Genomic DNA, 27877 nt, shown 5'->3' with positions numbered 1-27877 from the left:
AATTCTAAGCAGTGTTACAAAGACACTGACTCCATTAAAAATGTCCTTCAGACATCTGATAAGCAGAGTATGCAGGGAACAGGATGGAGTTCTTGTGTAATTTTAGATTACTAAGAGATGAGGGTGAATTTCTCAGGAAAAAAAGTAATGTACATAATGTGATAATGACTGCTTTGCACAAACCAATTTTAGAAAACTTTAAAGAGAGAATTTTTTTGTTTGCTTTTGGGCAGTTGAATTTTTTTATTTATGACACGCAAGTTTTAATATAAAGATGGAAAGTGAGCTGAAATGTGATAATGTCTGTGAAGATTTTAATTTGGAAAGCTGGGGGATTTTCTGAGTGGTTAGAGAGTAATAAAGTGTTTACTCTGCTGGCACTTTGCTGCAGCCACAGATGCTGTTATTTTAAGTTGATTCAAGTCTGATCATACATCTTCAAATATATCTTCCTCACCAAGATACAAACGGTTTTAATTTTACATCCAATTACATCCAACTTCATTCCAAATAATTAAAGTTAGAAACAGCAAATAAATGTTACAATTCAAATCTAGTTACCAAAATGGTCAGTCTAAAATACTATACAGTTTTGGAAGCAACACTATTGCATGTAGGTTTTATTAACTAATGTGAAGGGGAACTAATGGTGTGCAATTGAGTTTTTATCCTTTGGTCACAGAACCAACTCAGCAAACACCGAGGCCCAATGTCAGCACTCTCACTCCCTCAAAACTCTCCACACCTGCACACTCACCTAGCTATTTTAATTTCAGTATGACAGATTTTTGTCAGTTACATCTACAGAGCTTTGCAAAAATATTAGCACATTTTGATGTACTTTACTGGGATTTTATGTGATAGACACACAGAAAATGACACCTAATTTGGAAGTGGAAGGAATACAAGCAATACATGGTTTCATGACCAATTAAAATCTAAAAAGTAGAGTGTGCACTATTATCCATAACCTTTTATTTGGATGCACCAAAATAAAATCTAGTGCTAACAACTTTGAGTTCACCTAATTGATTAACTGAATCCACGTGTGTAATTTAATCTAACTATAATCTCCCTTTTTCTGTATCTCTTCAAGGTTTTCAGATTTCCATTGTTTTAAAACTTTGCAAAATAGTATTGTTAATATTTCACTTTATAAATATGCACTATTTGGTGTTTCTACACTGAATTCCATTCAAATATACTGAAGTGCTGCGCAAAAGTTGAAGAGATGTGAATACTTGAAGACACTGTGGACTCACAACCTCATCTCTACCTCACACACAAATTCAGACATCGACAGGCTTTTGTGCATATTTTCTATAACCATAAGTTTATATTTTCTCAACAGCTAATCTTTCTAAAAGCTTTATATTTCCTCATCCATCTTTCTGTGTTTCCATGAAAAATAGGAAAGCATTGTGCAAACAGAAAGATGCATGTCAAGCATAAATATTGTCCCCCTATATTTTCATGTTCTAGTGAAGGTTGTACCTGGAACAATGGCGTTCATGGCCGAGTTGTCCTTGTGTCGTCTGTCAAGCAGTATTATCATTTATCTCAGATAAAGTGCTAGTAGGTGCTTGAGTGTATGGTTGTTTAGTCTCATAAACTCCAGGCACGTCTGGCCTCTGTTTGCATTATGCTACAGTAGGGCACCTCCTGATGCCCTGCGGCGACAGTTGCTAGGGGTTAGCGACAGGTCAGCTTCGGCAGCAATAAGGATAAATAAACTCAGAGTTCCCATCATCCCCTGGGTCGCCCTTCATCTCTCTGTTGCTCTGGCACTCATATATTTTTCTAAATTCAGTCTTGTTAATGTAAATACCTGCATGCAAGTACATGAGTAAATTACTTTTCATTTTACAACCCACTGCTCATACAAGCCCATTTATAGGCTCCTGTGGTGTAAAAGGCCAGCAGCGTAGCAGTGTGATCACACAATAAAACAAATTCAGAAAAATCCAACTTTCATTTTGAGAACCTGTACTCAATAGGGAGAAAAATCACTTGTCAAGATGGGACTTTTTAAAATTCCCAGTGGACAATTGTTGGTACCCCTAACAATTTGTTAAAGATGATTATGTTAAAGATAAAATTATGCATTATTGTTTTCAGTTATTTATAGGATTCAAGAACTTATAATTAGCAATCCATCTTTTCTTTACCCAGGGGTATGACTATCATGTAACACAGAGTCCCAGTTCTTCTAGCCACTGGACACTGAGCTGGACGAGAACTCATATTAATCTCGTCCCCACAGAGAGTGAGTAGGATGATTAGGGAGGATAAGAAAAACTCTGCAGCAAAGAATGGGGTCACCAAGTCTTCACAACATCCATTTTTCGCTTTATTTATTGAGATGTTTGAGACTGATGTTGGAAAAACTTCATTAAAACAAATCAAAGATGTCTGTCTTCAAACCCGAATTACCAAACTCTCTAAATGTTCCAACCTTGTGAAATGCTAAAGGAAATAAAGCTTAGAATGTTTCTCCCCACTCCATATAATGTATAAGATTATGGCTGGATTTTAGTTTTCAGTTTGAAATTGTTTCTGCAATAAAGGATGAATTTTCCAATTTATTTATTTTTTTAACTCATCTTTACTTTGATGCTAATTTGTCTTAATTTGTCACACAGAGGCATGAATTCACACCTTGCATTAACATTCTCTTCACCCAGATCTCTGCGGGTTTTAATATGGCCATCTGCAAAGTGTGTGTTTGCTGGTTTGACTCAAACTTGTCAAACAACAATATCGGGCTTTCTATTGAAACTTACCACAGATCCTTATTTATAACGATCATCTACTATGACATCTCATATATCAAATTTTGTGCAAATGTGCTTTTGTCACTCTTTTAGTCTCTCGTACCATTTCTGTCCATTTGTCACAAGACATTGGTTCAGTATAACATTCTTGATGTCTTCCATGTGTCTCTGTTCACAGCTGTAGAGGATACGACTAGAAATGAGAAATATTTAAGAAAATAACCCAGAAACCAGAACTCTCTTTCATTTGTTTACCATGTGTTTCTGATATTCTTGGTTCTTCATGTTTTAGCTGTTTTTAGCTAAAACATGAAATAACCTAATTTTTTGTTACTGACTTCTTTTCTATTGATTCTCATCTGCAGGATGATGGAGATGTGAAAGACGGCATGACACTTCGTGAGGTAAAACCCACAGTTGGTGACACAATGTCTGTATTGTTTCACACACTTCCCAATTAATAGGAGCTGTCTCCCAGCAGAACAATACACTATTATACATCTTGACAGTTCTTAAAAATGTCCCTGATGATGTCTTTAAGATAATCTGAGTCAGTGTTTGAAGAATTGAGCTGTCCATAAAGGAAATGGGGCGCAGCAGTTGTAGGGGCACCTTCCAGACATGACCATGAGGGAAATCATGGAGGTTATGGTTACTACCTTTCTGTCTCTGACTGAAGCTTCAATAATGTAAGAGGAATTCAATTTCAAAGTTGCGATGAATAAACTGCCAGGCGTGGTGTGTACTGTTCTGTAAATGAGAACTCTGTTCAAAGAAAAGTAAGTGGAAGATTTTATTTGGTAATTTGGAGAGAATGAACACTTGGAAGAATGGAAGATTTTTAGGGGGAAATTATTTTCTAAGTCTTTTTTATGAGCATTTTTTAATTATTACTGAAATGGTTACCAAATAGAGATGTAGCAATGCATCCTGCGCACACGATGATATACTACATTGGGTTCTCAACTATGAGACAAAATAGGATGGAGGTATGTTTTTGAGAAGACTAAGAATCACCTCTTATTTTTTTTTAATAATGAAAAGGTTTTGTAAATCACAGGAACTCTAACTGGTCTTCAGTTATTCAGTTTGACTAGACGGCTACTGTGGATTCTATGATTCTCTTTGTTTTGTGATGATCTTAATGTCTCATTTGTATTTTTGTAAATGGAGTAAAGATTTAATTAATATTTAGCTGTGAATCTCCTCTGTTTTGATTAATCTGAGTCAGGTTTGATCATTTTAATACTTTATTGTTTGAGCTACATTTGATAGTAACAAATACAAAAAGAGTTTGCAACTTTTCCAAACAAGCATAGATGTAGCCTTTGATGAAAGTTTTTGTTGAAATTGTAGAATTTTAGTTATTGTCTTTTAGATGGGATTTTTCTGTTGATTTTGAGGGTTAGGGTTGATGATGGTGTCACACAGAGGAACTTCTTTCAAGTCTTTGATACATGGAGACTACTTTTCATTCAATCTGTTCTAATTTCAAAGCCAATGTTTGTCTTACTGGAAACTCTGATTACGCTTGATGTCATCACAGTCCGACAAACCTTGGCCCTTCACTTTTTTCAATGTGCCCAGATGGGTCACTTACCCTGGAGTCATATATTTTTGGATATGACATCATTCATAATTCATCCATCAACAGAACCTCTCATTTCCTTTCTGTCAGAAACATATTCCTCACCCTTTTTTTTCTTCCCTTCGTTCACTCGAATAACGTTCACCTTTCATAAATCTGCCATGTCACTGCTTCTGTCTTTGTCTCTCTTTGTTTGCCTCTGGTGCTGAGCAGCATTGCAGTGTAGGTTGCCTTTGATTTATAATCACTCAGCGCTGCATCTGTGCCACTAAATGGATGTGATGTGTCAAATAGTGGTTTGGAAAATATGATGCTTTTAGTAGCTGATCACAGGCTGATATTAGTCATAAAGACTTCATCTGTTGTCAGTATTTTCTGAACACACTTTTTTTTACAGCCTAACCACAAAGATGTACAGCCAATAAAGACAGGCTCTAAATGTGGGAGTTAGTTGTTTTTTTTTTATACTGAGAATAATGTTTAAAATCTTGTTAATCGAGTTGTATTGACCACTGACACTAAGGCAAAGCACTTCACTGTTTTTGTTGTCTTTCTGTTTTAAGTTTTTGCTGATCATCTCTGATCCTCCAAATCTGTGTGGTTTGCAGATTGCAGAGTGGGAGGAGAGGCAGCTTGATGAGCAAGTCGACTTCAACAACTGCAAGATTGACCCCGCCCCATTTCAACTGGTGGAGCGCACTTTGCTGTATAAGGTCTGATTGGAGCTACAACTACTGTTTACCCTCTTTGTGCATAAAAGTGCATCCTTCTCATTGGGTGTGTTTCTCAGTGTTTAGAGTCATTAACCGGTCGCCACTCTGAGCTGCACAGAGCTTCCAAGCTTTACAGTATTCACAACACTTGACTGTGTTCTCACAGTGTCATATTATAAACCTCAATACTGAGGTTTTATGGTAGACCAACATAAAGTAGCACATTGTTGTGAAGTGGAGGGAAAATCTGAAAAGTGTGGTGTGCATTTGTATTTTGACACTCCTGAGTTCTGATCAGATGAGACCAATCTTTTGCTTTGAGTCAAATTACTTTGTGTGGTGGAAAACTAGAACTGCACATCATCCTGGACACATCATACTGTCAAGCATTTTGGTGGTGGCAGCATCATGCTGTGGGAATTCCTTTCTTCATCTTGTACACTAAAGGGCTGATGACATGAATAATAGTTTACCTTCCAGAACCAAAAAAACCTACGCATACAGCAGATGCTTCAATTAAGTGGTTTACATGACGGTATAGTCACATGTTAGAATGGCCCAGTCAAAGTCCAGACCTAAATCAAAAAACTATTTGTGGTGAGACTTAATCATTTACATTTACTATGTTTGAGCTATTTTGTGACGAATTGCAGATATTAAAATTTTTAGATGTGCAAAACTAAAGCTGACTTGCAGCAAAAGCTAGATTTAAAGTGCTTGCCCCAATTTTAAGTTTTCTTCAACTTTGTAGCTATGTGCTGATTTGTTTTAGACTGATACATGAAATCCTCTTAAAATACATTTAAGTTTGTATTGTATAAACTTTAAGTAACTAAAGCTAGCATGAGCAAAACCATTCCCATGTTTTAAAAAGAAATGTTCTTTATCACAGAAAATGCAAAGTCATGACTTTCAACATTTCAGAGAAAACCATCACTGACTAAAATGGTTAAAGATGTTTTTTTAATCATTTCTTAAAATGATAGCCAGTTATTCTTGCTCTACAGATCACATTTTAAAGTAAAACTCAGACCCTCAGTAAAACTGTTTATACGATTGGTGTGTTGGTTTTTAAAACCAGTTCTTAGAGTTGATCCACCACTGAGAGAGATTTTTAGTTTTCATTTTTTACGCACAAGGAGAAGCGAGTCACATTCAAGAAGCCCCTGTGATGAATTGTGAAAGTTTTGGTGAACCAGTCAGGCAGTTTTAGAGACAAAAACAAGTTTTTGTTTAACTAAAAATGACATCCCATCTAGAATCCAGGGCAAAGTATTTAATATAACAGCTAAAATCTGATTCAATTTATTATAATCTGTGGTTTAAAAAGCTGTGCATTGTTCCCAAACTGATCAGACAACTTAGCTTTGTTTTATAAAACAATTTTGAAACCAATGGAGCTAAGAAATGAAAAATACTTGCTCATAAACTCATTGGGACTCATTTGGTTTTTCTCTCTGACTGGGCTTATTTATACGGCACTTGACTTTGTTTATTCCCTCTTCATTCATCTGCTGCACAGTAAGATGAACTGCAGCAGGGCATCCAGTTGTCATGGGAATAGAGTATTACAACGTAAGCATCTTATAAACAGTAGGAAAGGACAATTGAAGTTAAAGTCCTTTACAAGCTGAGTGAAAGAAAAGAGCTTCACTCTACTTTACTTTCTTTCCTGCTTCACATTTCTGCAGCCCTGAGGAGGCTCAGTCTACAGCCACGCAAACACAGCAGTGGGTTGAAATACTTCATACAGAGTACACCTGCATAGAGCTGCTTTGACTTGCCAGCGGCCATGGCAGCACCTAATGTCTCCCATCTATAATGCTATCGTGGCTTTCCAAAGTCTTTGGGGCTCTTTATGAATACTCTTTAAACATTTAAGATCGAGGGGTCCTGCGCCAATCCATCTCGCTTCCCTCCTTTCACTGCATCCTGCAAAAAGTCAACATCACGCATCCCTCTACATTTAGTGTCATCATTTTTATAAGAAAATACAAAGGCACATTGGTGTGGTATTCATTGGTGATAGTTGGTGGGATTCTTCCTATGTTTCTGTGCCAAAGGACAGTGGAATAAATATAAACACAGGTTGTAGCTACTGGGATCTCTGGTTGCTGATAATTGGTGTGCTGCTGATCAGTTGATTGTGAAAAAGCCTGTGCAGCGGCCTCAATCAATGCACCTCAATTTAAAGAGATGCTGGCGTCCTCAGTGAAGCTGCTGCATTCTCCTCTGGGAGACCTATTTGACAAATTACATTACAGCTTACTCTGGCCTAAAAAACACTCAACAATCTTTTTCTTGGCACAGCCTTTATGCCAAAGAAGGCTGTGCCTTTCTTGGCATAAATAAAGATCAACTCCAGATATCCCAGATGGGGAAAGTCTCCCAAAACTCAAGTGCAGCTTGCCTCAGAAATAAAAACCATATTATCTAACAGAAAATAGTTGAAGATTCAGTCTTTTTATTTTTCTCCAGCTGCACAAATTCACCCTTTTGCCATCTCACGGTACAATAAAAGCTAAATCATTGTTCTGCACTAATCAGTCCGATTTTGCACAACTGCACTGTGGCACACTTGCTGTACATATATTTACATATACATATCTGCATTTTTTTTTTAAATCTTTGCAAAGACTGCTCTAAGTTGCTTTTATATTAACAGCATTTCATATTTTTACAATTTATAGCATTTTATATTTTATTTTTTATTTTTATTTTATCTACAACTACTACTCAGTGGTAGTTGTTATTGTGTCTTGTCTCTATGCTGTAACTGCGAAGTAATTTCTATTCTATTTTATTCTATTCTATTATTCCAATGTAAAACCACTTTGTAGATCCCAACTGGAAATTGTAAATACTATAATCAGGGTAAAGGATGAAGTAGAGCAGAAATATATATATATTTAACCTTTTAATAGGTTTTAATTGTCTATTGCCAACCTAACAGCCTGGGAATTCCACCACGATTCATCTCCCTTCAGTTCTCTGTCTGGGATTTTTCCCATTAAGCTCAATTTCTCTGGTTGGACTTCAACCAGGCTACCTACTTATTAGGCTTCCAACTTGGTGGCAACAGTTTTTGTACTGACGGTACACATAGTTTTTCATCTACAGTGTGTGCTGGTCAAATGCATATTAATTAGTTCCACATAAAAATACTTTTTTTGCCTAAAATATATGTCATAAAGCATTTTTCTCCTTTGTTATAACACAAGAGTATTTACAATGATTTGATTCTTCTAATTAGCAAATGGATTTGTGTAAAAGTACATGTGCTTGAATTCATTAACTTGTGTTAGCAATGATTCACTTCAAAGGAAAGCCTGCAGTGATCATCACTTAGTGTTATAATAGCCACACCCGGAAAAATGAATTGCTTCCAAGAATATTGAAATAACCTCATGGTGAGAAGTTAAATGTCAGTAAAGGAGGCTTCAGGAAGTCCAAGAATGTCCAGCATCTCTTGCTAGGGAGTCCTGTAACCAGTAAAGAGCTTCCTCAACATTATAGCAGGAGGGCTTAAGTACATCTGCATAATAAAGCAAACTTTTGACAGAAAATGTCAAGAAAGAAACCATTTTGTTTAAAAAAAACCCCATCAAGAACAGACTCAATTCTGCAGAAAGGACAAGGATAGACAACAGAGGTTTCTCTGATGACTCTCCCTTCCCAGTGTCTGACGCATCATAAAAACCCAACAAGTAAAAGGTGAACAGCAACAGTGAAGAACCTGATACAGTTTATGTGACATCCTGTCATTAAGACATGTGTCTGCCTTACACTCTACAGATGATAATTAGTCACTGGCTAAATCTGATGCAGTGTCTATTCTTTCTTGAGGATAGATGAAGTCAAACATGTGGTAGCTCACTCACAGATCTCAGATCAGCTCAAGAACGCTGGCCACGATGAAGAGTGGGGTCAGAATGTTGAGCATGATGGAGCTCCATGTCTCAATGCAAAACTGACTATAGACATGTTAAAAGATTATAAAATGTACATTGTTGATAACTGAGCAAGAAACTCTACAGATCCTCACGCACCAAGAACATTTGTTCACTTGTCAATGGGCAGAATTCAACAAATAGGCATAAATATGATAACCTTGAGTAAACATACCACCGTGTAGCTGCTTTTTATTAAAGCAGAAATACAAGAATAAAGGAGATGTTTTATTTGATGTAGTTCCTAATGTTTAACATTTGACCATGACTGAATAACAATATGGTATTAGTGTTAAATAACACAAACAAACCTAATCACACACACAAAATAATAGTAATCCCTATTATTTATTTTATTTCTGGTGTTTTGATTTTTGAATTATGAATTAAATTAAAGGTTACAGGTAGACATTCTGCTCATTATTATTGTCTCATTATTGGCATACATCTTAAAGTTCAGCCACTTAATAGTCAACTTTTATAATTACAGAGCAACAAACAAATACAGGGTAAAAAGAAAAGCCATCATGTTAACTGGATAAGCAAATATCTAAGCATCTCACTAAAATTCTACTGGAGGGATTAAAGCATTTTGTTGGCAACAATTCTGACCTTATTAATGCAATGAGCAGCTTCATTGCTTCAAGTGTCGTGTTAAAGAACCAGATTCTTTGGTTCTGGTGAAAATGTTAATCTTCAGGAGGATCTAAATGTTTTCTGTCATCCAAACAAACAAATATACTAACAGGATTGTTTAAGCTAAAATTGTTTTATAATAATTGTTCAAATATGGAAGAATAGTAGTGATACTGAAGAAAGGTTTTAGTTGGAAAGAGTAAATTCAGAGGATCCATCCTACCCACCGCCTGCAGTACAGACCTGCAGGAGTTATGTTATGGAATGGGGTTGCTTTAGTAGTTTTTGTTCAGTTCAACATATTAATGGAGATTACTACCTGTTAATACAGAATGAGGTTCTTTTTTGCTTATAAAAAAAGCTCTTTGTCATTCATCAGTCAACCCAAGTCAGTAGATCTACTGGATAAAGGCACTTGATGCAGTCCTACTACCTGCTTATCTGAAGCTTATCTTTTTTAGTAAAATCAGGGTGAATAGACCTTAGTGCTTTAAAAGGTTTAAGCTGAATATTCTTTTTTTTCTTCTTTTTTTTATAATTAGGTTCAAGCAATAGCTCTGTTAATTCTTTAGCAAGATGGAAACATCTTGCAGTGTTGGTGATAAATCTCACTCCTTTATGTTGTGTTTTTGATTTCGATTTTTATCAAACAAGTCCATCAGTTTGTTGCCAGCCTTACATAACTGCCATTTAAAGGTATTTATTGCTGTTATAACCGTTTGACTGAAGTAACTGTCTACTCATCTCAGCCTCACCAGTGGCACTATAAAATAACATCAGTTCATTGGAAAAAAAATCACAGAGCAGCCAGCTGAAACAGAAAGGCTTAGTAACTTTTTATGTAAGGTTGACTCCATTAGGCAGCTCTATCTAGATCTAGCATGTTGTTTATGATTGCAGCATTCTTCATTTGCATTTGTTCTGTTATTTATATGTTTTTGCTTCTGTTTTCTGTGAATGCAGGAATTTCTGTTTGCAGTGTTTGTCTGTTTCATTTGCTTCTTTTTTTGTATGTTTTGGCGTTTGCATAATTAACTTGTTTGCAGCTCGTTTTCAAATCAATCAATCAAGTTTATTTATAGCACATTTCAGCAATAAGGCATTTGCTGTGCGTTTACACCTGTTTGCATTGTGTTTATACATCTTGGCCACCGTAGTACAATCAGTTATCTGCCTTAATGGCAATATTAATATTGGATGTTAATATCGAGCCAAATTTTTATTTCAGAGCATCTCTCATGTATATTATGTATAGAAAGGGGTAAGATGTTCATGCCTGGTTAGCATGAAAATCTACATCATGGCAGCTTTTCTTAAGTTTTAATTATTAAATAACAAAAATTATATAATAAGCCTCTCAGCAGCTGAATTGTCAAGTGTCTGATTATTCCATAAGTTTTCAAACAGGCTGGTAATGAACCACAAGATTTCACTTTTATCTCACTTCCACACGTGTGTTGGTTCCTCTGTTCAACTTTCCATTTTTAGCTTCTAGCTATTTGGCATCTCCGCATACAGTTGTAGTTCTTATGTTAAGCCTCTTTTGTTGCCTACTGCGTTAATAAAGATGCTTTGCTACAAAATTTGGTTCATTATTGTTCCATAGCTAAGATAAAAAAAGCTTTTTTTATGTGCAGTTTAAACAGATCCAATTTTCCAACTGTGATGGTAATTAGCTTTGGCTAATTAGCAACTGCAGGGATAGTATTTTTTCCCCTTTTAAAGTGTGAATGTTCTTGGAAGTGTGGCCCAGGGATGTCCAAAGTATCTGTATCCAATTTAGCTGAACATGTTCAGTGAGTGTCTGGTGAATGAAGTGTTGGATAATTAAAGTCAGTGGTGCATTTCCTTAAATGAGCTCCATTTCAAGCCTGAAACATTCACAGAGCTGTCTCTGTGAAGGTTCTGGTTGGCTCTAAAGATTAATTCCATCTTTCATCTCCCGTAGACTCACACCATTTTCTCCCTGCTGGGCCTCGACCACGCCTACGTCACCAGCATCGGCCGTCTCATCGGGGTGGTTTCCTTCAAGGAGGTAAGTCTGGTTTATTCCTCTTCTTTGTGAGAATTGATATATAATCATTGCAGAATCGAATTCTGCTCATATCTGTGACATCCATTAGCACTGTCAGCGCGTTTGTTGTTTTTAAAAGTGTCTCATCAGCAGAGCTGTCGCTGTGCTAAACTAGAATACAGTTTCACAAAGGCGTTTCAGTCATCTTTAATGATTCCTCTTTTCTGCCTGTGATTTACTGTGGCAGACATAAGGCTCTTGCAAATTGCTGTCTCTTATCTATTGTCTCTGTCTGTCCTCTGCCCACGTCCCTCTCCTTACATATCTCCTGCCTCCCTAACAGCTCAAAAATCACTCTTTTTCAATTGGCCAGGAAGTAGAGAGAGGGTTGTTGCTAAGTGCAGGCACTGCTTTCCGGACCCTGACATTTAAAGCTTTTTTGTGCTTTGTTCCGCCATCAGACAAAAAGTTCACAGCAGACAAAAGCTGTTCTCTTTTACAGACATTCCTATTATATCACAATATGTTTAGCACATATGATGAAGAAATATAACTAATTTTTATGCTTTTTTTCTTCCTTGAGTTGTTTCCAACCTAGAACAGGAAGACTGTTGTTTTTTTAACTGAAAAAGTTGTGTGAATCTGAAGCACATTGAAAACTGTTTCAAGTGTGAAAGTGTTGGTTTTCTTTTGTTATATAACTACCTACCTGGTTTGAGTAAAAGACAATCAGATACAAATTTTAGATGGAATAAGGATTTCTTTCTGTAAATGATGATTAGCATAAATAAAGTGGATCCAATACTTTACTGTGTCTAATAAATGGGAAGCTAAAAAAGCTAAACCTAAATTTTTCTGCCCAATTGAAAGACTTGTACTTTGTCCTGCATTTCATTCAGAAATGCAGGACAGTGCATCAATCCGTACATATTTCCATTGTCCTCCTCAAATCCCAAGATCTGATCATAAGTGGTACAGGATTTTAGAGGGAAACCCACACACAATGTTTTCCCTAGCAGCAATATGCAGCTCATTCTTGTTCTCAGGCAAGGAGATAAATATAGCCCCAGCAGGCAAAGGGCAGCCTCCCTTTTTCTGGTTGAAAACCATATTGTCTGACTTCAAAGAGCTGAATCTTATATCATGTCCTTCACTTTTGGCCGCTGAACTGCTCTGCTGAAGGCTGACAGTCATGGCTTGGAGATGCCAACCGAACCACATGAGCTACTAAGAGAAAGATGAAACCCAGCTGAAACAACACACACACACGCACCCTTCTGATATCTTGAGATTTTGTTCACAAAGCAAAAATAGGACTGGTGACACCTGCAGCCCAAGTGGCGTTCAACTGGGGACAGCTTGCTTAGCTTTATGCCAAAAATGCAGACACTTGGTCAGACACAGACCAGATTTTTCTTCAAAGCATCCATGGTCCTCCTGCCAGAACGTTTTCAGGGACACATGTTCCAGTTTTGTGACACATGTAGGGTCCTTTGACATTCATTTTATTTTTCCAAAACTGTTAATTTTATTATTATTATTATTATTATTATTATTATTATTATTATTATTATTATTATTATTATTATTATTATTATTATTATTATTATTATTTTGCATTAAAATTTTTCTGGATTCCAATTTTCTACTCTAAGCATAGTTCTTAACCCAAAATGTCTGTATTGAGTGGATGAAAAATATTTCAACCAAATAGCCAAAGAATTCCAGATGTAAAAACTGTTATTCACCTTCCATAAATATAATAAAGTCCTGTTATATTGAATATTTTTGCAAGATATTTAAAACTCATTCTTTGTGCAAAACAGATAGTCTCACATATTTCATACTTAAAAGAAAGAAAAGTATTCCTTTGGTGAAATCAAAATACATCAGAGTTTAACTTGACACAAAAAAGTGTCCCAAAGAAACCAACAGTAGAACTTAACCAACTGATGGATTGGACTGGGTATATTTCTGGTTTCCTTTTCCAACTTAGGATGAACATCAGCCAAAACATTATTCTGAACTGTCTTTTTTCGTTCCTTTCTTTTCTAAACTTGTCTTTATTCTTTTAGCTACGCAAAGCCATTGAGGGCTCTGTGACAGTAAAAGGCGTGAAGGTGCGTCGACCTCTGGCCAACTTAAGGAACAGTGGGACCAGGAAGACGGAGGCGACAGAGCTCCATAAGCTGTGGGACCGTCACAGGAGCGTGTCGCTGCCAGAAGAACAACCCACATCGGAGTCCGACGAGAAGTCCCAGTGAGGGAAAGCCGAGGACAAACAGGAAGAAGAGGTGCAGGTGGGGGAAGAGGAGGTGGAGGATGCATTGAGATCTTTTAATCTCCAAAGATACAAACTCCTCAGGGCTACAGATCATTATTTAAATATAGAAAGTTCTCCTATGCCATTCTCCCTTCTCTCCACATCTGCCACTCTACCTCCTCCAACACCACCTCCTCGGCTTCTTTACTCACCCAGTGCTTCTTCCAGGAGCCTTGCAGTGGCCCAGCCAGTCACTCCACAGGAAGTGTCGGGCTCTCCATTTACCCTTGGGGTCCCACAGTGTATCGTGTTTGTCACCTCCAAAGCTGGGACTGAGTTTTTAAAAAGGGATTTTTTTGTAGATTTTATTTTATTTATTTTTTTTGCTTGTGTTTAGAGTTGGAATCAAGGTTTGAAGATGCAAAATATGTCAAGCAAGTCTTCCATATGAGTCCTGAAATTCAACCAGGAAGAATACTGTAATGTTTGTGTGTACTGGGAGTGTGAATGTATGAAAGGAGAAAAATATGTGCATGAAAAGAAGGGCAGCATAGACTCTGTCATATAGGATTTTTATTTTACTGCCTTTAGAACAAATTTCAGTCTTTATTGTCCTCTGTGACGAGGTTCAGTCTTGATAAATCAGGAGGTCTGGAAGAATCAGTTTGTCCCACTACCAAGCACTGAACTGATAAAGGGACAGATGCTGAAGTAGTTTGTTGTTTATGTCTTTTCCTGTGCATGCTCACCCCTCTACTGCGAGTCCTAGCGATTAGGCCGAGTGCAGCCAGGCCTGTTGGCACCATAATGTACACTCCCTTTATTCTGTAGCTCTGGCCTCAAGTGACGTGAGGCTGAAATGCACACAAACACTTTGCAGCAGTGCACTCTGATGGTGGATGTTCTCTGCTTATTTAAATCTGACTCTCAGAGTTTCTGAGAGGGTTAGGGAAGATGAGGAGGACCAGAAGGAGGAAGGACAGGAATCAAATGGTTTCTAGAAGAAAAAAAGCAGCTCTGGATGCTCATCAATCTGAATTTAATCGCTGTGTGAGCTGTTATTATATCATCTGAGACACTACACAAACCGCACTTATATAATGGTACAAGATGCTTATAAAATATTTAAAACCACTGACCGAAATCTATAACAAACCAACAGGGAGTGATTTAACTTGTTCAGTTGGACAAAAATAACTAGAGTTTAGCTGCTGCATTATTGTTAGACTATTGTTAGCATGAATGTGTAACAGCACTGTGTTTTCTGATTCCTGACATGACAGATAACACTAAATACCTTACAGTTAATAATTCATGTTTTCTATAGTTTCTTGTGTTCATTAAGAGAAAAACATTTCTTCCAGTTTCTCCCTCCTGTCCTAAACATCCTAAACGCATGCTTTAGGACCAGGCTAAGATTTTTGCCACCATTCTGTTGCCTTATAAAAACACTCCCACCCTCCCAATGTCTTCAGCGGTTTTAAATAGATTTTTAGCATCTTTTCTTGTTTGGTTCTGCATAATAGGAAGTGTCTGCAGTGACAAAGCATGGCTTTGCATGAGAGAAAGCATGTGGCATTTATTTTATATGATCAAAACGCACCAAAAGCAACGCAGTCTATTGACCGGATGAATGATATCTTGGATTTGCCATCCTGTGCCTGTATTTTCTGCCATTCTGCTGCGTCTCCCTCTTATCCAGTAATCTTTATTCATTACCTGATTTATAACCAGGTATTGGGGTCTTTGTGGGCTCAGAAACTTACAGATTAATATATTTAATATCATTCTTGTAATCTGAAATCATGATTTTGTGTCTTAACCAATCTCCCTTGTTGATTCGTCTCTCTTTTTGTTTCTGGGTAGATTTTTCAAGTTTCGTATTTATCTTTTTGGTGTTTTTTAAAATGATTTAAGAGCTATTTTTGTATATTTAACATGCTGTCTGAAACATTTCTACAGTCGAGATTTATTCGTGAAGTGCAAATACACTAACAGGGTGATGGCTTGCGATGTGTGTCTGACGGCAAACTGAAGAACCAGAATAATGAAGTTAAAGGAATGAACTTGCTCATTCCACAAGTGCCTCCTTCTCTTTTATCAGTGGGAATAAAACAGTGCTTCGCTCCTCATAGACATGTAGACCAGGCACTTCTCGCACTCATTCCAAAATATGTAAGTGGCTTGATGGTGTTTCACGGTAGTGTGGAGTCGCTGCCATGGCAACTGTGGTGTCTGCTCACCCCAGGGGGAGCTGAAAGCTCTCCTCTCATTTGGTTCTGTTCATTTGTTTGCGCCTTTTCATCGATTCTCATTGTTCTGCCGGGTCTTTTCACCTCGCCGCAGACATCTCATCTCATCTGCTGCAGAGAGAGGTCGCTTGCTCTTTATCAGCCTGCATTAATCACAAGTTGTACATTTTCTTTTTATTGATGTATCTGCTTGTGGGTAATTGATTTGTGCAATAACAGTAGTTCATCTCATTTTCTAGACCTGTTTTAATTGATGACAGGTTTCCCAGAAGCCTCTGGAAATTAAAATTCACATTGCAACTGTAATCTGCACTCTTGGTGTCTCAGTTGGGCTTTTTGGAAACCTTATCTGGAAGACTGTGTGGCGTAGCTGCTCCTCTCATCCGAGCCTCCCCAGGCACACAGTCAGTTTTATCATGCTTCCTTCCATCCTCTCCTTCAGTCAGTGGCTTTGATGAGCCCAGATCTTTTTTCCACTCCTTACGGGACTGTGCATTACAGCAAGCCATGAGGTCCAAACCAGAGCGAGAGAGAGGGGAGTAAAATCCCAGAGTTAATTTTCACATCAAAAATTAAAACATTGTTTTTGTGTACATCATGATGAATAAATATGATTTTAACAAATGAGTCTTTGTGTTGGAGTGTGTTTTCCGTCTGAGAGTCTCAGTCATCCTGCAGCTGCGCTCCTGTCCTCTGTCATCTTTAATTCCCCCTCCAGCGACAGCTGGAACGCACCTGGACTCCTGTTTTTTCTCTCATTCCCCGTGGTGCAAACGCAGCACTACTCAAACCTTTAGATTGTTTAGTTTGTCATAAATATTTTACACCTCCAAATGTCAAAGATTTTCTTTTTCTACACCCGACTATCGGCAGTTGAACCCTAAAATGAAAGATGTTCTGCATCAGATAATCAAGAAGTCAATCTTCATCTTGATTTATACACATTTTTGCATATTCTGCTCACACACCAAGAGAGTTTCTGTTTAAAACACACCTTTTTTTTATTTGAAGGCTATAGATGATTTTCTATTTTCTTTCAGTGTAATTCCTGTCACAGTGATCAGTGACAGGAATTACCCTGTCAAATCACAGTTAGGTCTGGGTGGCCTTTCTCAACAAAGGTGTTAGTGCATCACTTTGTTTCTATAGGAAGGATTTTTGTGTACTGACCTCCAAGAGTCAGATTGGGAAATTACCTAGACTTTTCCACCTTTAAAGGATGATGGAGGTGAAACATTTTCTTATAGATTGATTTTCAGTAGCCTTCAGTCTTGCAATAATTCTGAAGAAACCTCTGTCTGGAGATTGTTGCAGTAAGACAAGTTTATGACTGTCATGAAATGCTCCATCTCAGGGCAGTAGCAACAATGTTTCACAGTAACAAGTCCTGGTGAGACCTTCAGTTGTTGGTAAGCACTGCTAATCTGCCTCATTTGCTCTTGTTGCTCCTCTAGAAAAAATCTGTGTGGCTGTATATTTAGAAAGTCAGGCAGAGATGGAGTCAGAAATATGATCATTGCCCATGAAAAAAAGTCTACAAAAAGAACAAATCAGAACTAAAATAATAGTGTTGCTAGACCCCAGAGTATGAAGATGTCAAATAATCCTAGAAAGGATTAAACTTTTCTTTTCGCTATGGTGCCCAAGTTTGGGAGTTCCACCACAGGAATACTTCAATAATCCTCCTGAGAATCTGTTATGAAAATCATGATTGTCTAACTGACCTGCAGAGATCACAGATAACATCAGTAAATAGCTGGTATGAACAAAAGAAAACCTGCTAGTTTGAAAGGAATATTCAGATTCTGTTTGTTTTGCTGTATTGATTTGTTTCCCATGGTTCCTTCCCACAGACAAGGTTTTGTTGAGCTAAATTCCTGTTAACTGTTAACAAAATCAAGTGCAATAAATCAGTCCAACAGTGAGAGAAATCCCTTTCTTCTTAATTTAATATCCCTTATCTAAATATCACCTGTGAAACAAATAGATCAGAAACAGGATTTGTTTCCGTATGAGGCAGCCATCACCTTCAAGTTTGTTTTAGAAAGTCCAAACCAGGTTCTTAAATAACCCTCTTCATGATAGTGATCAGGAAAAAAAGATATTATTGTGCATTCTACCTCAACAGCTCTGATATGTCTAAAGGGTCAAAGTTCAAGAGGTCTTGTTTGCTGAGTATCTCCTGAGAGATGTTTAAGGGAGAAGATATGTTCTCACACCTGTAGTAATAATACCATCTCAATCTTTGTACTTTATATCTAAAACAGGAATCGAGAGTAATAATGGGACTAGAATAGATGAAAACATCCATATTAACATAATTCTCTAAGGCTGTATGTGGATCATACACAGCATATTGTCCTTGACTACTAATGTCCTCTATTGCACTATTTTACACATATGAACAGCTGGTGTGTTGCTCCTGTTCAGTATTCAGCCAACACGACCATTTTAATTTCTAGTGTAGAGCAGTGGCTACATACATTTTATAAAAATCTATATGCATCTATGATTGGCTAGAATGGTTGCGTTCGATAAATACACATCATCCAGAGGGGCATCTATAGAGTTGCACTGAGTTTCTCACTCCCCTGAACATTTAGAAAAATATCAACTCACAGTTTTCATTGACCTAAATATTCCTTCGTTGTGGATTTGTTTAGATAATCTTGATGTTGATGTAGTTAACATATTTCAGTACATAGATCAGACATGGAAAGAAGGGATATACCTCATATTATCAATAAATTAACATGCAAAGCTAAAGATTTCATTTAAGAATCTCCAAACTGAGCTCTTTCACTGAATATTTCTTGGACAATTTTGGACATAAGTAAACAGCATCTGCACATGTTCTTCCAGTCCCTCTGCCCGGCTGTTTTCTGCCCATGTGAACATTCACTAGATGTAAACAAACATAAAAATCTGTTGTTTTGCTGTTTGAGGAGAGCATCTGGATGTTGGTTACCGAGCGCTGCTTTAAAAGCTTAATGAGCCAAACGTGTTCATTTGTCGGGCGGGCTGCTACTCCGTCCCTCGGTGGGTAGAAGCAGGGAGCAACCGGACCATCTCCAAAGGTTTTGCCTGTCTATCATCGATGTGAGTGTAATAATTTTCACAGTTTTTAAAGTCTCTGTTGTACCTTTAATCTAAAACCCTCTGTGAGTGATGGGATGTTTATAGCAGGTCTGACCACTGTGTAACTGAGCTGAAAGTGAGAGATCTGAAGACATAGAGGAAGGAATCCTGTAAATGACACTTTATGTGATTTAGGATGTTTGAAGCAGTTGTTTGTAACACCATCTGTCCACGCTGGCAAAGTCTGCTTCAGGTAAGTGTTAAATAAAAGTTCTTGCTGCTGTGAGGAATTGATATGTAACTAAGCTGTTACAAGTTTACAGTATAATAATCCAGTGTTCAATGATGGGATGGTAGTGAAAAAGGTCTGTGTCATGCATCTTAATATAATAAGTAGTAATACAACCCTTCTATGAATTAGAATTTGACAAAATAAACACAAATTAATATTGTAATAATGTGACTAAAAGGTGTGTTTTCAGGTTTTATTTCAATTGAAAAGAAACCCAAGAATCAATTGTGGACAGTAACATCAAGTATGTGATAATGTTTAATGACAAGAATGAACAAAAAGGCCAGTGCTACTAAAATCACCTCCACTCACTGGAATCAGTACTCATCTAAATGAAAGCTACATTTGTCATCGAGAGGACACAAAGGTCAAAGGTGAGCCTCGCTGCTGTAGGTAGGGCCTCCCAGTGGCTCTGGTCCACTCGCCTCTGTGGTCCGTCGTACGGTCACCCACAGGGTCCCTTCAGGGCTCAGGGTCCCTCTGATTGACAGGGGATCCATGTCCTCTGGGAACAGGGATTTATGGGTGAAGGTGTTACTGATGCTCCCATCATCCAGAACCTGAAGAAGGAAGACAGAACATCAGAAAAAGAGAAGCAAAGAAAAACAAAACATGATCCAGAAACATGAACTCTAGTTGGTCAAGAGAGGAGCAAGAGCGGAAAACAGATAAAAAACAAGGTGAGAGGTAAAGCATGTAGTTTTTAAATGTTCAGCACTTTTCTATGCACAGCAGCAAATTACATTTCCATCACTGCCTGATTAAGAAGGTCAACTTGAGTATTCATGGTCATCAGTGGTAACAAACTAAGTCAGATTGAGGAACTTTTTACATCTACTGTCTGTCACTGTTTAGTTTGTTCTACATGAGGAACTTTTCTGACTTCTGATGATTATCTGTAAAACCAATATAAAACAATCTGGACCAGTTAAATGTGTAATTTAATTCAGAGATATACAGTAACACTGGTGTGAATGAATCTGGTGGAAAATAGTAAAGCAACAAGGCCACAAAAGTAAAGTCTACAAAAGGTTCTGCTTGTTATAATTTCATCGTTCCCAACATCAGCAGAGATGAGGAGTCACATAAGTTACAGGCTTGCATTTTATTTATCTGCCCAAAATCCTGCAGTAGTTGTTTCATTTAGCTTTTCTGCATTACACGCCATGTTGTGCTAATGTTGCTGATCTGTTTGCCAGTTTGAGAGACAAAAGCTGTAAAATCCAAGGAGGGATTACAAACTGCTGGAAATGTTTTGAAAAGTAGACAACTGGGTATACTTTGGGTTTTATGAACTTGGCGCAAAGTAATAAGAAACTACTTCATACACACAAGGGCCTGATTTAATAAATAATTGTACTCCTTTCACACATGTCAAATTCATCCTCTTTTTCAGTGAAGTGTGCCTGATATTTTTATAACTTTGTGTATCTAAAAATAATTATATCAATTTCTCCATTTTTATGTTCAGCCCATTCTAACAGCTTGTGCTTCACATCCAGAGTTTAATCAAATAAATGAGCTTTCTAAATAGGAGCTATTTGAATTGATGCAGTCAGCTGGGGGTATGTGCTGAGGGCATGGGGGTCCGACCCCTCTCGACATCCAGACAACACACTGTGAATATGTATGTGTGCGGGATGCAAAACGAACAGGCTTTTATTTATTACACTAAATTACTGATTATTATTAGAATTATTGATCAGTAAGCTCACCATGGCTAGCACTACAAGGTGCTGCTGATAACATTCTTTAATTTGGAGTGAAGAAGAGTAGATATAGGAGGCTCTTTAAAGGGAAACTATTCTCTGTAGTATAATGGAATGTGTCCTGCGTTTATTTAGAGAGCAAGACTTTCAACAGATACTAGGAAGGTTAAACATGTTGTAAAGTTGCTTTGTTTTGTCTATTAGCCCAGTGGTGTCCAAACATTTTGCTACATGGGCCAAAATCAACAAGTTGGAAGTTTTTATAGGATATTTTTTTGTCTTTTTACATAAACAATAGCTAAATGTGCAATATATTAAAAAACAAGCATAGTCAAACCATTGTAGAAAATGAATCTGAAAAATAGAAAAAAATCCAACAGGATAGGGGTCACTCTTCAAAACCTCTTGCTGTTTGTATCCAGAGTCAAAATTTGCTACTGAGTAAAATTTGCTGGATGGTTGTGTTTCTACTTAACATAAAACTAAGATTAATGAAAATTTATTTAAAAATTAAATAATAAAATAATTGATTAATTGGACATTAGTTATGACTTGTTGCAAAATGGATGCTTGGAATTTCAAATATATTTGTGGACCACTTAAGCTTGTGGACAAGCGCTGAAAACTCGTTCGAAAATTATTTTAGTTGCTGAGTTCACTTTGAGATCACTTCATATTTCTGGCTAAGCTAGATTTTAGGGAACACATGCCAGCCTGAGTATAGCTACAGTAAGGCAACAGTAAATATGTTAGCCACCATTTTTAGATTTCCAATAACTTCTTTTCACGGTAAAAAATAAACAGACACATTCAGACCTTCTGTGCGTGAATGACGACATGGTGGTTGTAGGCCATCACTACGATGTCGTGTGGCTCGAACTGACTGAGGTCAGCTGCCATACAGTAGGAATCACAGAGACATCGCACCCCATTTCCCTTCCAGTTCGTCACAGTGCCACCTACAGGAGGAGTGGATACAAAACAGGGCTTCCTGAGGCCTGAAAAACACATTCATGTACAAGACCAGCTGTGCTTTTTATGAATAATAAAAACGTTTATGAGCTTGTCTATGTTTAGTAATTAATAGTATTTGATCTTTGCAAAGCATTAAAAGCCAGGCTTTATTACACAGTGTTTGTTTTTAAAGGCTTTTCAACAAGAAAGAAACTCTGTACAGTCTGGAGAGGAAGTAGATACAGTTCTTCAAAATCTTTTGGATATGGTTTAATATTCTGTACAAATTTGTATTCCTATCGACAAATGACAAGAAATATGTCAAAGGAATATCCATTTTTAAAGCAATAGATTACTCTGACACTTTTTTATGGATTTGAGGCAGAACTAGTTTCAAACTAGAAAACTTTCTAAAAAGAAGAAATACTAGATCTTTAAAGCCTCATGGTGAGGACCTCATTTTTAACTTTTTTTCCCCTGACTCTTGTTACTGTGTCCTGGACTAGTGAAAAATAGACACATCATTAGGTAAATGAGTGTTTTTCTTACCTGGATTTCCAAAGGATGACCTGCTGAAGCTGGGCGGACTGTCGGGCCCCGCTGAGCCCTCCTCTAGTCTGAAAAGACTAGAGCAATTTGCTGAGTGCATAAAAGGCTCAAAAAGAGCATCCAGGGAATCAGAGGATCCATTAGGTGATCCATCTGATCGATATGAGCTGGAAGTGCTATAACGTGATGAGGAGTGATACGAGGAAGAGGATCTTTGGCTGGAAGTTGTCAGTGATGCCATGACTGAAGATATCGGTGGCCTTTAAAACTTGCTGAGAACCAACGTCTATCCCAGATGCAGCCAATCTGTCAGATATGAGTTCTCATTAAACACTGACAGAGTCTGCCAGCAGCTCCTGACCTCATTCTAACCATCCTGGAGTCTTTGTTGTAGGGTTTTATAGAGCCCTGCTGCATCATGGGACACAGTGTTGGCTACTCTGCAACGCATTCTGGCTTTAGCCCTAAATGGTAATTTGTCCAAGCACTTGGGCCAAGAGTGCAACGGATAAACTGATAATGAGCGGAGACCGCTTCCTATTCTCACACACAAATACCCACATCCAGAGATAACGTCCATCAGAGCTGCTGGAGACGTTTCTGGCATGTAGTCAGAAATAGAAAAGCCGTTGAGAGGTTAGGGCGTCCATATGACTGACCTTGCATGCAATGTCAAACATATCTGACTCATTTACTTTCTATTCTGCAAACAAATTGAAAGCTTTGCGAAGCTAAAGCAGAGGATACTTGAGGAGGCACTCTGTGAGCTAAAATAACAATCTGTGCTTGCTATTTTTGAATTCAATTTTCTGTGTAGAAGACTAACTTTGAATGGATATAGAATGTTGGTCTGGTTTTGTACTTATCCACATAGCAATGATAAATCATTTCCACACTTTATCTGCATTTAATGTGATGTAAATCTTGCGCGATAGGAGAAAACAATATTTAAAAAATAAAAATACTTTCAGAAACTGGTTGGAAAATTGTGCGCTCCCTTGATACTTTGATGGAGTACCTTTGGATTCAAAGTCATTGTTAAGTCCTGTTTGGTAGGAATCATCTTGACCTGCCAATGTCTGTCTACTCTGCAAAACTTCTCCAAATCATTCAGGCTGTGAGGCTTTTCTCTCGTTCACTGCTCTGGATATAAGTGTAGACTTGTTGCAATTCTAAAAAATAAAGTTCTTCTTCATCCTGAGTTTCCTAGCCGACACTTGAAGGTGCAGGTGTTGGCATATACTCCCTAGACGAGTCGCTAGTCCGTCACAGGACAAACAAACACCTTTTGTAAAGCAAACAGACCTTTTTGAATTGTTGCTAAAGACTTAAACTTTAGTTTTATCAGTTCATGACACATTGGAGGACATTTATTAGATCAAGAAGAAGCCAAGACACTGTTGTCACAGGCAGAACACAATCAGTACTTCAGTGCTGCTGCTGTCGGAGTCTTGACAGCTTCCAGGACTGGATTCCTTTGTCTTTTTTATCAGTAATGGGGGAATGTTCAGTTGTAGAAATGTTACTGTTGCACTGTTTTTTTTTTTGTTTGTTTGTTTGTTTTTCAAATATTGATCTTTGCTGCACCACAGTGACTGTGGATTTATTTTCTCCTGATTCATAACTACAATGAACTCCATTTCAGCCTCTCTGTAAAAAAAAGCTTTAGCTAAAGGACACAAATCAGCAAATGTCAAGAGAATCCTCCTGAGGCTGAGCTTTCCTTCACGTTAATCAGGTTTACTATAGCTGATGACAGGTGTGAAGTCAAGAGGGATGAATGCTGGAGCAGAATCAAAAAGTGGTTTAAGCAAAATTGTAAAGAATCTGCAACCACTTTTATTTATAGGATATTTTTACCTGAAAAGTTGAAAAGATTTTAAATATGTTTAACATAGTGTCATCACAAAACTGTTGCATTATATTAACAGCGGTGTGTAGACTTTTTCTACCCCTCTGTTAACCTTCATGTTTTCTATGACATTTACAAATTGTCCTAAAATCACTATGACATTCAGGACTGTCACATAGATGAATACCTTTAATAATTTGTGCTTGTACAGTCCAGCCTTTGCCTCATGCTCAGAGAACTTTGTGTCAGCAGTAATTCTGCAGGTAACATGAAGCACTGACAGCTCCATTGTGTTCCCCCACCAGTGGAACAAATGCATCTGCCTTTGTGAAACAGCATACATTAATAAGTCCTTGAAAAGCCTAAAACCTTGACCCTGTACAAGGTGCTACTATTCAGGATGGAAAGACAATAGAAAAGAGACAAAGTGGGAGAAAGTAGACTCAACTGTTTTCTCCAGCCTCTCTCAACTGGGCAGTAGAGGACTTCATCCTCAACTCCCTCACTGGGGACCCAATACCTCCTCTGGGAATTTTTTCAGCCCCCAATGACATATTTTGGTCTCCAGAGTCCAGAGCTGCCTCGCTCCAGATGGTGGACAGTCAGTCGGTGCACCATGGCTGAACTCAGAGGAGATAAAATGATGGTGTTAATGAGGCAAGAAGTAGACAGAGAACACCATCATAGGTCCATTTAGGTTTCCTGAGCATGACTGAGTCATTGTTAAATCAACCTGCGTCAATGTGTTTGCAGCTGCAAAACATTCAGGAAATGTAGAAATCTGCATGGAGAAATTTAGACTCACAGAGTTCAGCAAAGGAAATCACTTTCTGAAAAATAATGTTTCGGGGCAATTACTTTTTCACATTGGGCCAGCCTGATAAAGACGTTTTCAGTAGTACCATAATATTGTAATAACTAAACTTTTATTTCCTACTCAATAATATTTGTCACTAAATTGTTTGTTTCAAATGTTTCTTCATGTTTGACATTAGTTTTAAACCACTTCGCCCTCCAGATGCTTTTGCTGTAGGTAGTCATTTCTAATTTATAAATTGTCTTATTTTGAAGAGAGTCTGGTATAATTGAGAAAAATGCTTCATGACTGTAGAGGGAATTTTTTTATATAGTGATTGAAATGAAACAACTATAAAACTTGAAAAGAAGAAGCCTTATTTTGCTCTCTCATCTCTGTATCTTCAACTAAAAAGACCACATGTTTCCTCAAGTTCAACAATAAAACTTCAGATTCTGGGATTTACTTAAGTCTTGGCCCAGATATTACTGCATATCTTTAGAGCACCGCCTGAATGGCAGCCACTCAGACCCGAAGCTCAGAATCAGATTTTTCAGTCTGCGGCGTAGATCGGATCCGATCAGGGCCGCCTGAGCCGGGGGGATCAGATGCCGCTCCGCTTTGCTTCACAACCTTGACTAGATGAGATTTTATACCAAAAATAGGATTTTTCTGAAAGGTGCTTCATATCAGCTCTTTTTTGTGATGCAAACAACTGTTAAACCTTACAGCAGAGCACTCTTTTAACTCTTATTTTGTCTAAATGTTGAAGATTTTATGGTTCCATGCTTTTTTAACATGCTGCAGGTATGCACTATGCTCTCACAGTGAAGGAAAATAGTTTCTTTATCCACATTAGTGCTTGATATAAAAGTGTTAAGCACTCAGGATTATTATATGATACGAGATTTGAGATTTAATCACTATTCACCTTAAAATTGCGAAATTCTTGTTTTCAAACATATTCCTGTCTTTATTGTTCTTGTTGTGGTTTGATTTTCACTATGATATGTTTGGAAAAGACTGGCATTGTTACAATAATTTATGAGAAGAGGTAAAAAAAAAAAACCTAATATTTTGCCCCAACTTTAGGGACAACAGGGTTTGGAGGGACTTACCAAAAATTAAGGTTAAATTCAGAATCCATCAGAAGTAGAAATTTAAAATAGCTCCTCAAGTAGCTTAGTAAGGGTGATGTTTGTGGTTGTGGGAATATAACTACGCTCAGATTCTGGTTATGAGGCCAAACTATAACATTATACTGTTCACATATAAATATATGTATATACAAAACTAACATGAAACTCATGGCCTGATATTCATTGAAAAACCAAACCTGAAAAACATATCATTTCATGTGTTGTTTTTGTACGCCTGGACCTTGCTTTTCTTCTCATGCCGGATGTTTTTTTTTTTTTGTTTGTTTGTTTTCTTTTATTTTCAGATGAAAAATTTCCCCACGGATGGTTTCTTCTTTACATCATTTGCTTTAACCAGTTTTCTCTTCTGCAATATGTTTGTATTTCATGTTACTTTCCACAGAAAACAATAAAATTTCTGAATTTCAAATATGTCTGTAACAAGTATGGATTTCCCCACTCCCTTTAACTTGTTAGGAAACCATACGTTTTTTGTTTTGTTTTGTTTTTTAAATTTGCCTTTTAGTTGCAGAATATTTCAGAATATAGGTCCTCCTCTGTGCGAAAATCAGCCAGTCTCAAGTTAACTCAGACATGGTCATCTCTTATAAAAACACTTAATTTCCACAAAATGGATCTGTAAGCTCCCAAGAGAGTCACAATGTCCTTTGAAAAGTGAAATATGCCTAAAGAATCAGCAGTTTTAACCTCATTTCCTGTTTCAGCTGTCTGATGATGCCATAAAGTCTTACTAGGGATCATGTCTTCATGCCAGTAAGCTAACTGCAAATTGATTTACACTGATTTAACTGTGATTATTGGTGTTATAGGAGGAAATACAATAGTTTAATGCATGATTAGTCATAGAGCATTGTATGTTACAGAGATGCATCGACAGACTGACTGCTGATCAGAATCTGCCAGATTTGATTCAAACTTCTTTTGACCTGTGTTGCTGTTTGAAACCTAAAAAGTCAGATCTTTATCCAATCAGTGAATGACCTATTTGAAAGCAGTACCGGTGCGCACTGACAACGTCCTTTGGTGTGAAGGGCGGCTGTTTCATAGTGAAGCAGTCTGGATAAGCTACTTTCAGTAACAAAGGTGTTCAAAATGAAATTAGAGGAAGCACAGAGCTGTGAGAAAGTATTTAAAAGGAAATTATATTTTTGAAGATGCTAGAGAGCAAGACTTAAAGCAGATAACAGGAAGGCTGAACACAAGACAGCAAAGTTGTTTTGTTTTATCCTTTTGAACTTTCAGCGTCTCTACCAGGAAACATGATGGGTTTGAAAATGTTGGCAGAATGTCAGAACGG

At 37.4% G+C, this 27877-nt stretch overlaps 2 protein-coding genes across 3 annotated transcripts in view; one reads left to right on the top strand and one right to left on the bottom strand.

The window, feature by feature from the left end:
* Positions 1-16775, top strand: part of LOC102223731 (chloride channel protein 2) — a 90871-nt gene extending 74096 nt beyond the window's left edge. For both annotated transcript variants that reach the window (XM_023350704.1, XM_023350703.1), the window contains 4 exons: positions 3140-3178; positions 4971-5075; positions 11610-11696; positions 13751-16775. In XM_023350704.1, the coding sequence (XP_023206472.1) occupies positions 3140-3178; positions 4971-5075; positions 11610-11696; positions 13751-13939 (420 nt within the window). In that variant the 3' untranslated portion in view covers positions 13940-16775. The remainder of the gene's footprint in view (positions 1-3139; positions 3179-4970; positions 5076-11609; positions 11697-13750) is intronic.
* Positions 16776-19739: 2964 nt separating this feature from the next.
* Positions 19740-23116, bottom strand: LOC106699826 (heat shock protein beta-7-like). The gene is made up of 3 exons (XM_014471335.2): positions 22773-23116; positions 22086-22228; positions 19740-20120 (listed from the first exon to the last, which is right to left on the bottom strand). Exons 1-3 carry the CDS (start codon positions 23011-23013, stop codon positions 19929-19931), a joined length of 576 nt encoding a protein of 191 aa, XP_014326821.1. The 5' UTR covers positions 23014-23116; the 3' UTR covers positions 19740-19928.
* Positions 23117-27877: the final 4761 nt, after the last annotated feature.

The sequence above is a fragment of the Xiphophorus maculatus genome, chromosome 18 (assembly GCF_002775205.1).
Source record: "Xiphophorus maculatus strain JP 163 A chromosome 18, X_maculatus-5.0-male, whole genome shotgun sequence".
In the NCBI taxonomy this organism is placed as follows: domain Eukaryota; kingdom Metazoa; phylum Chordata; class Actinopteri; order Cyprinodontiformes; family Poeciliidae; genus Xiphophorus; species Xiphophorus maculatus.
Note: the sequence above shows the minus strand (reverse complement) of the source record. Positions and strands in the feature narration are given on the sequence as shown.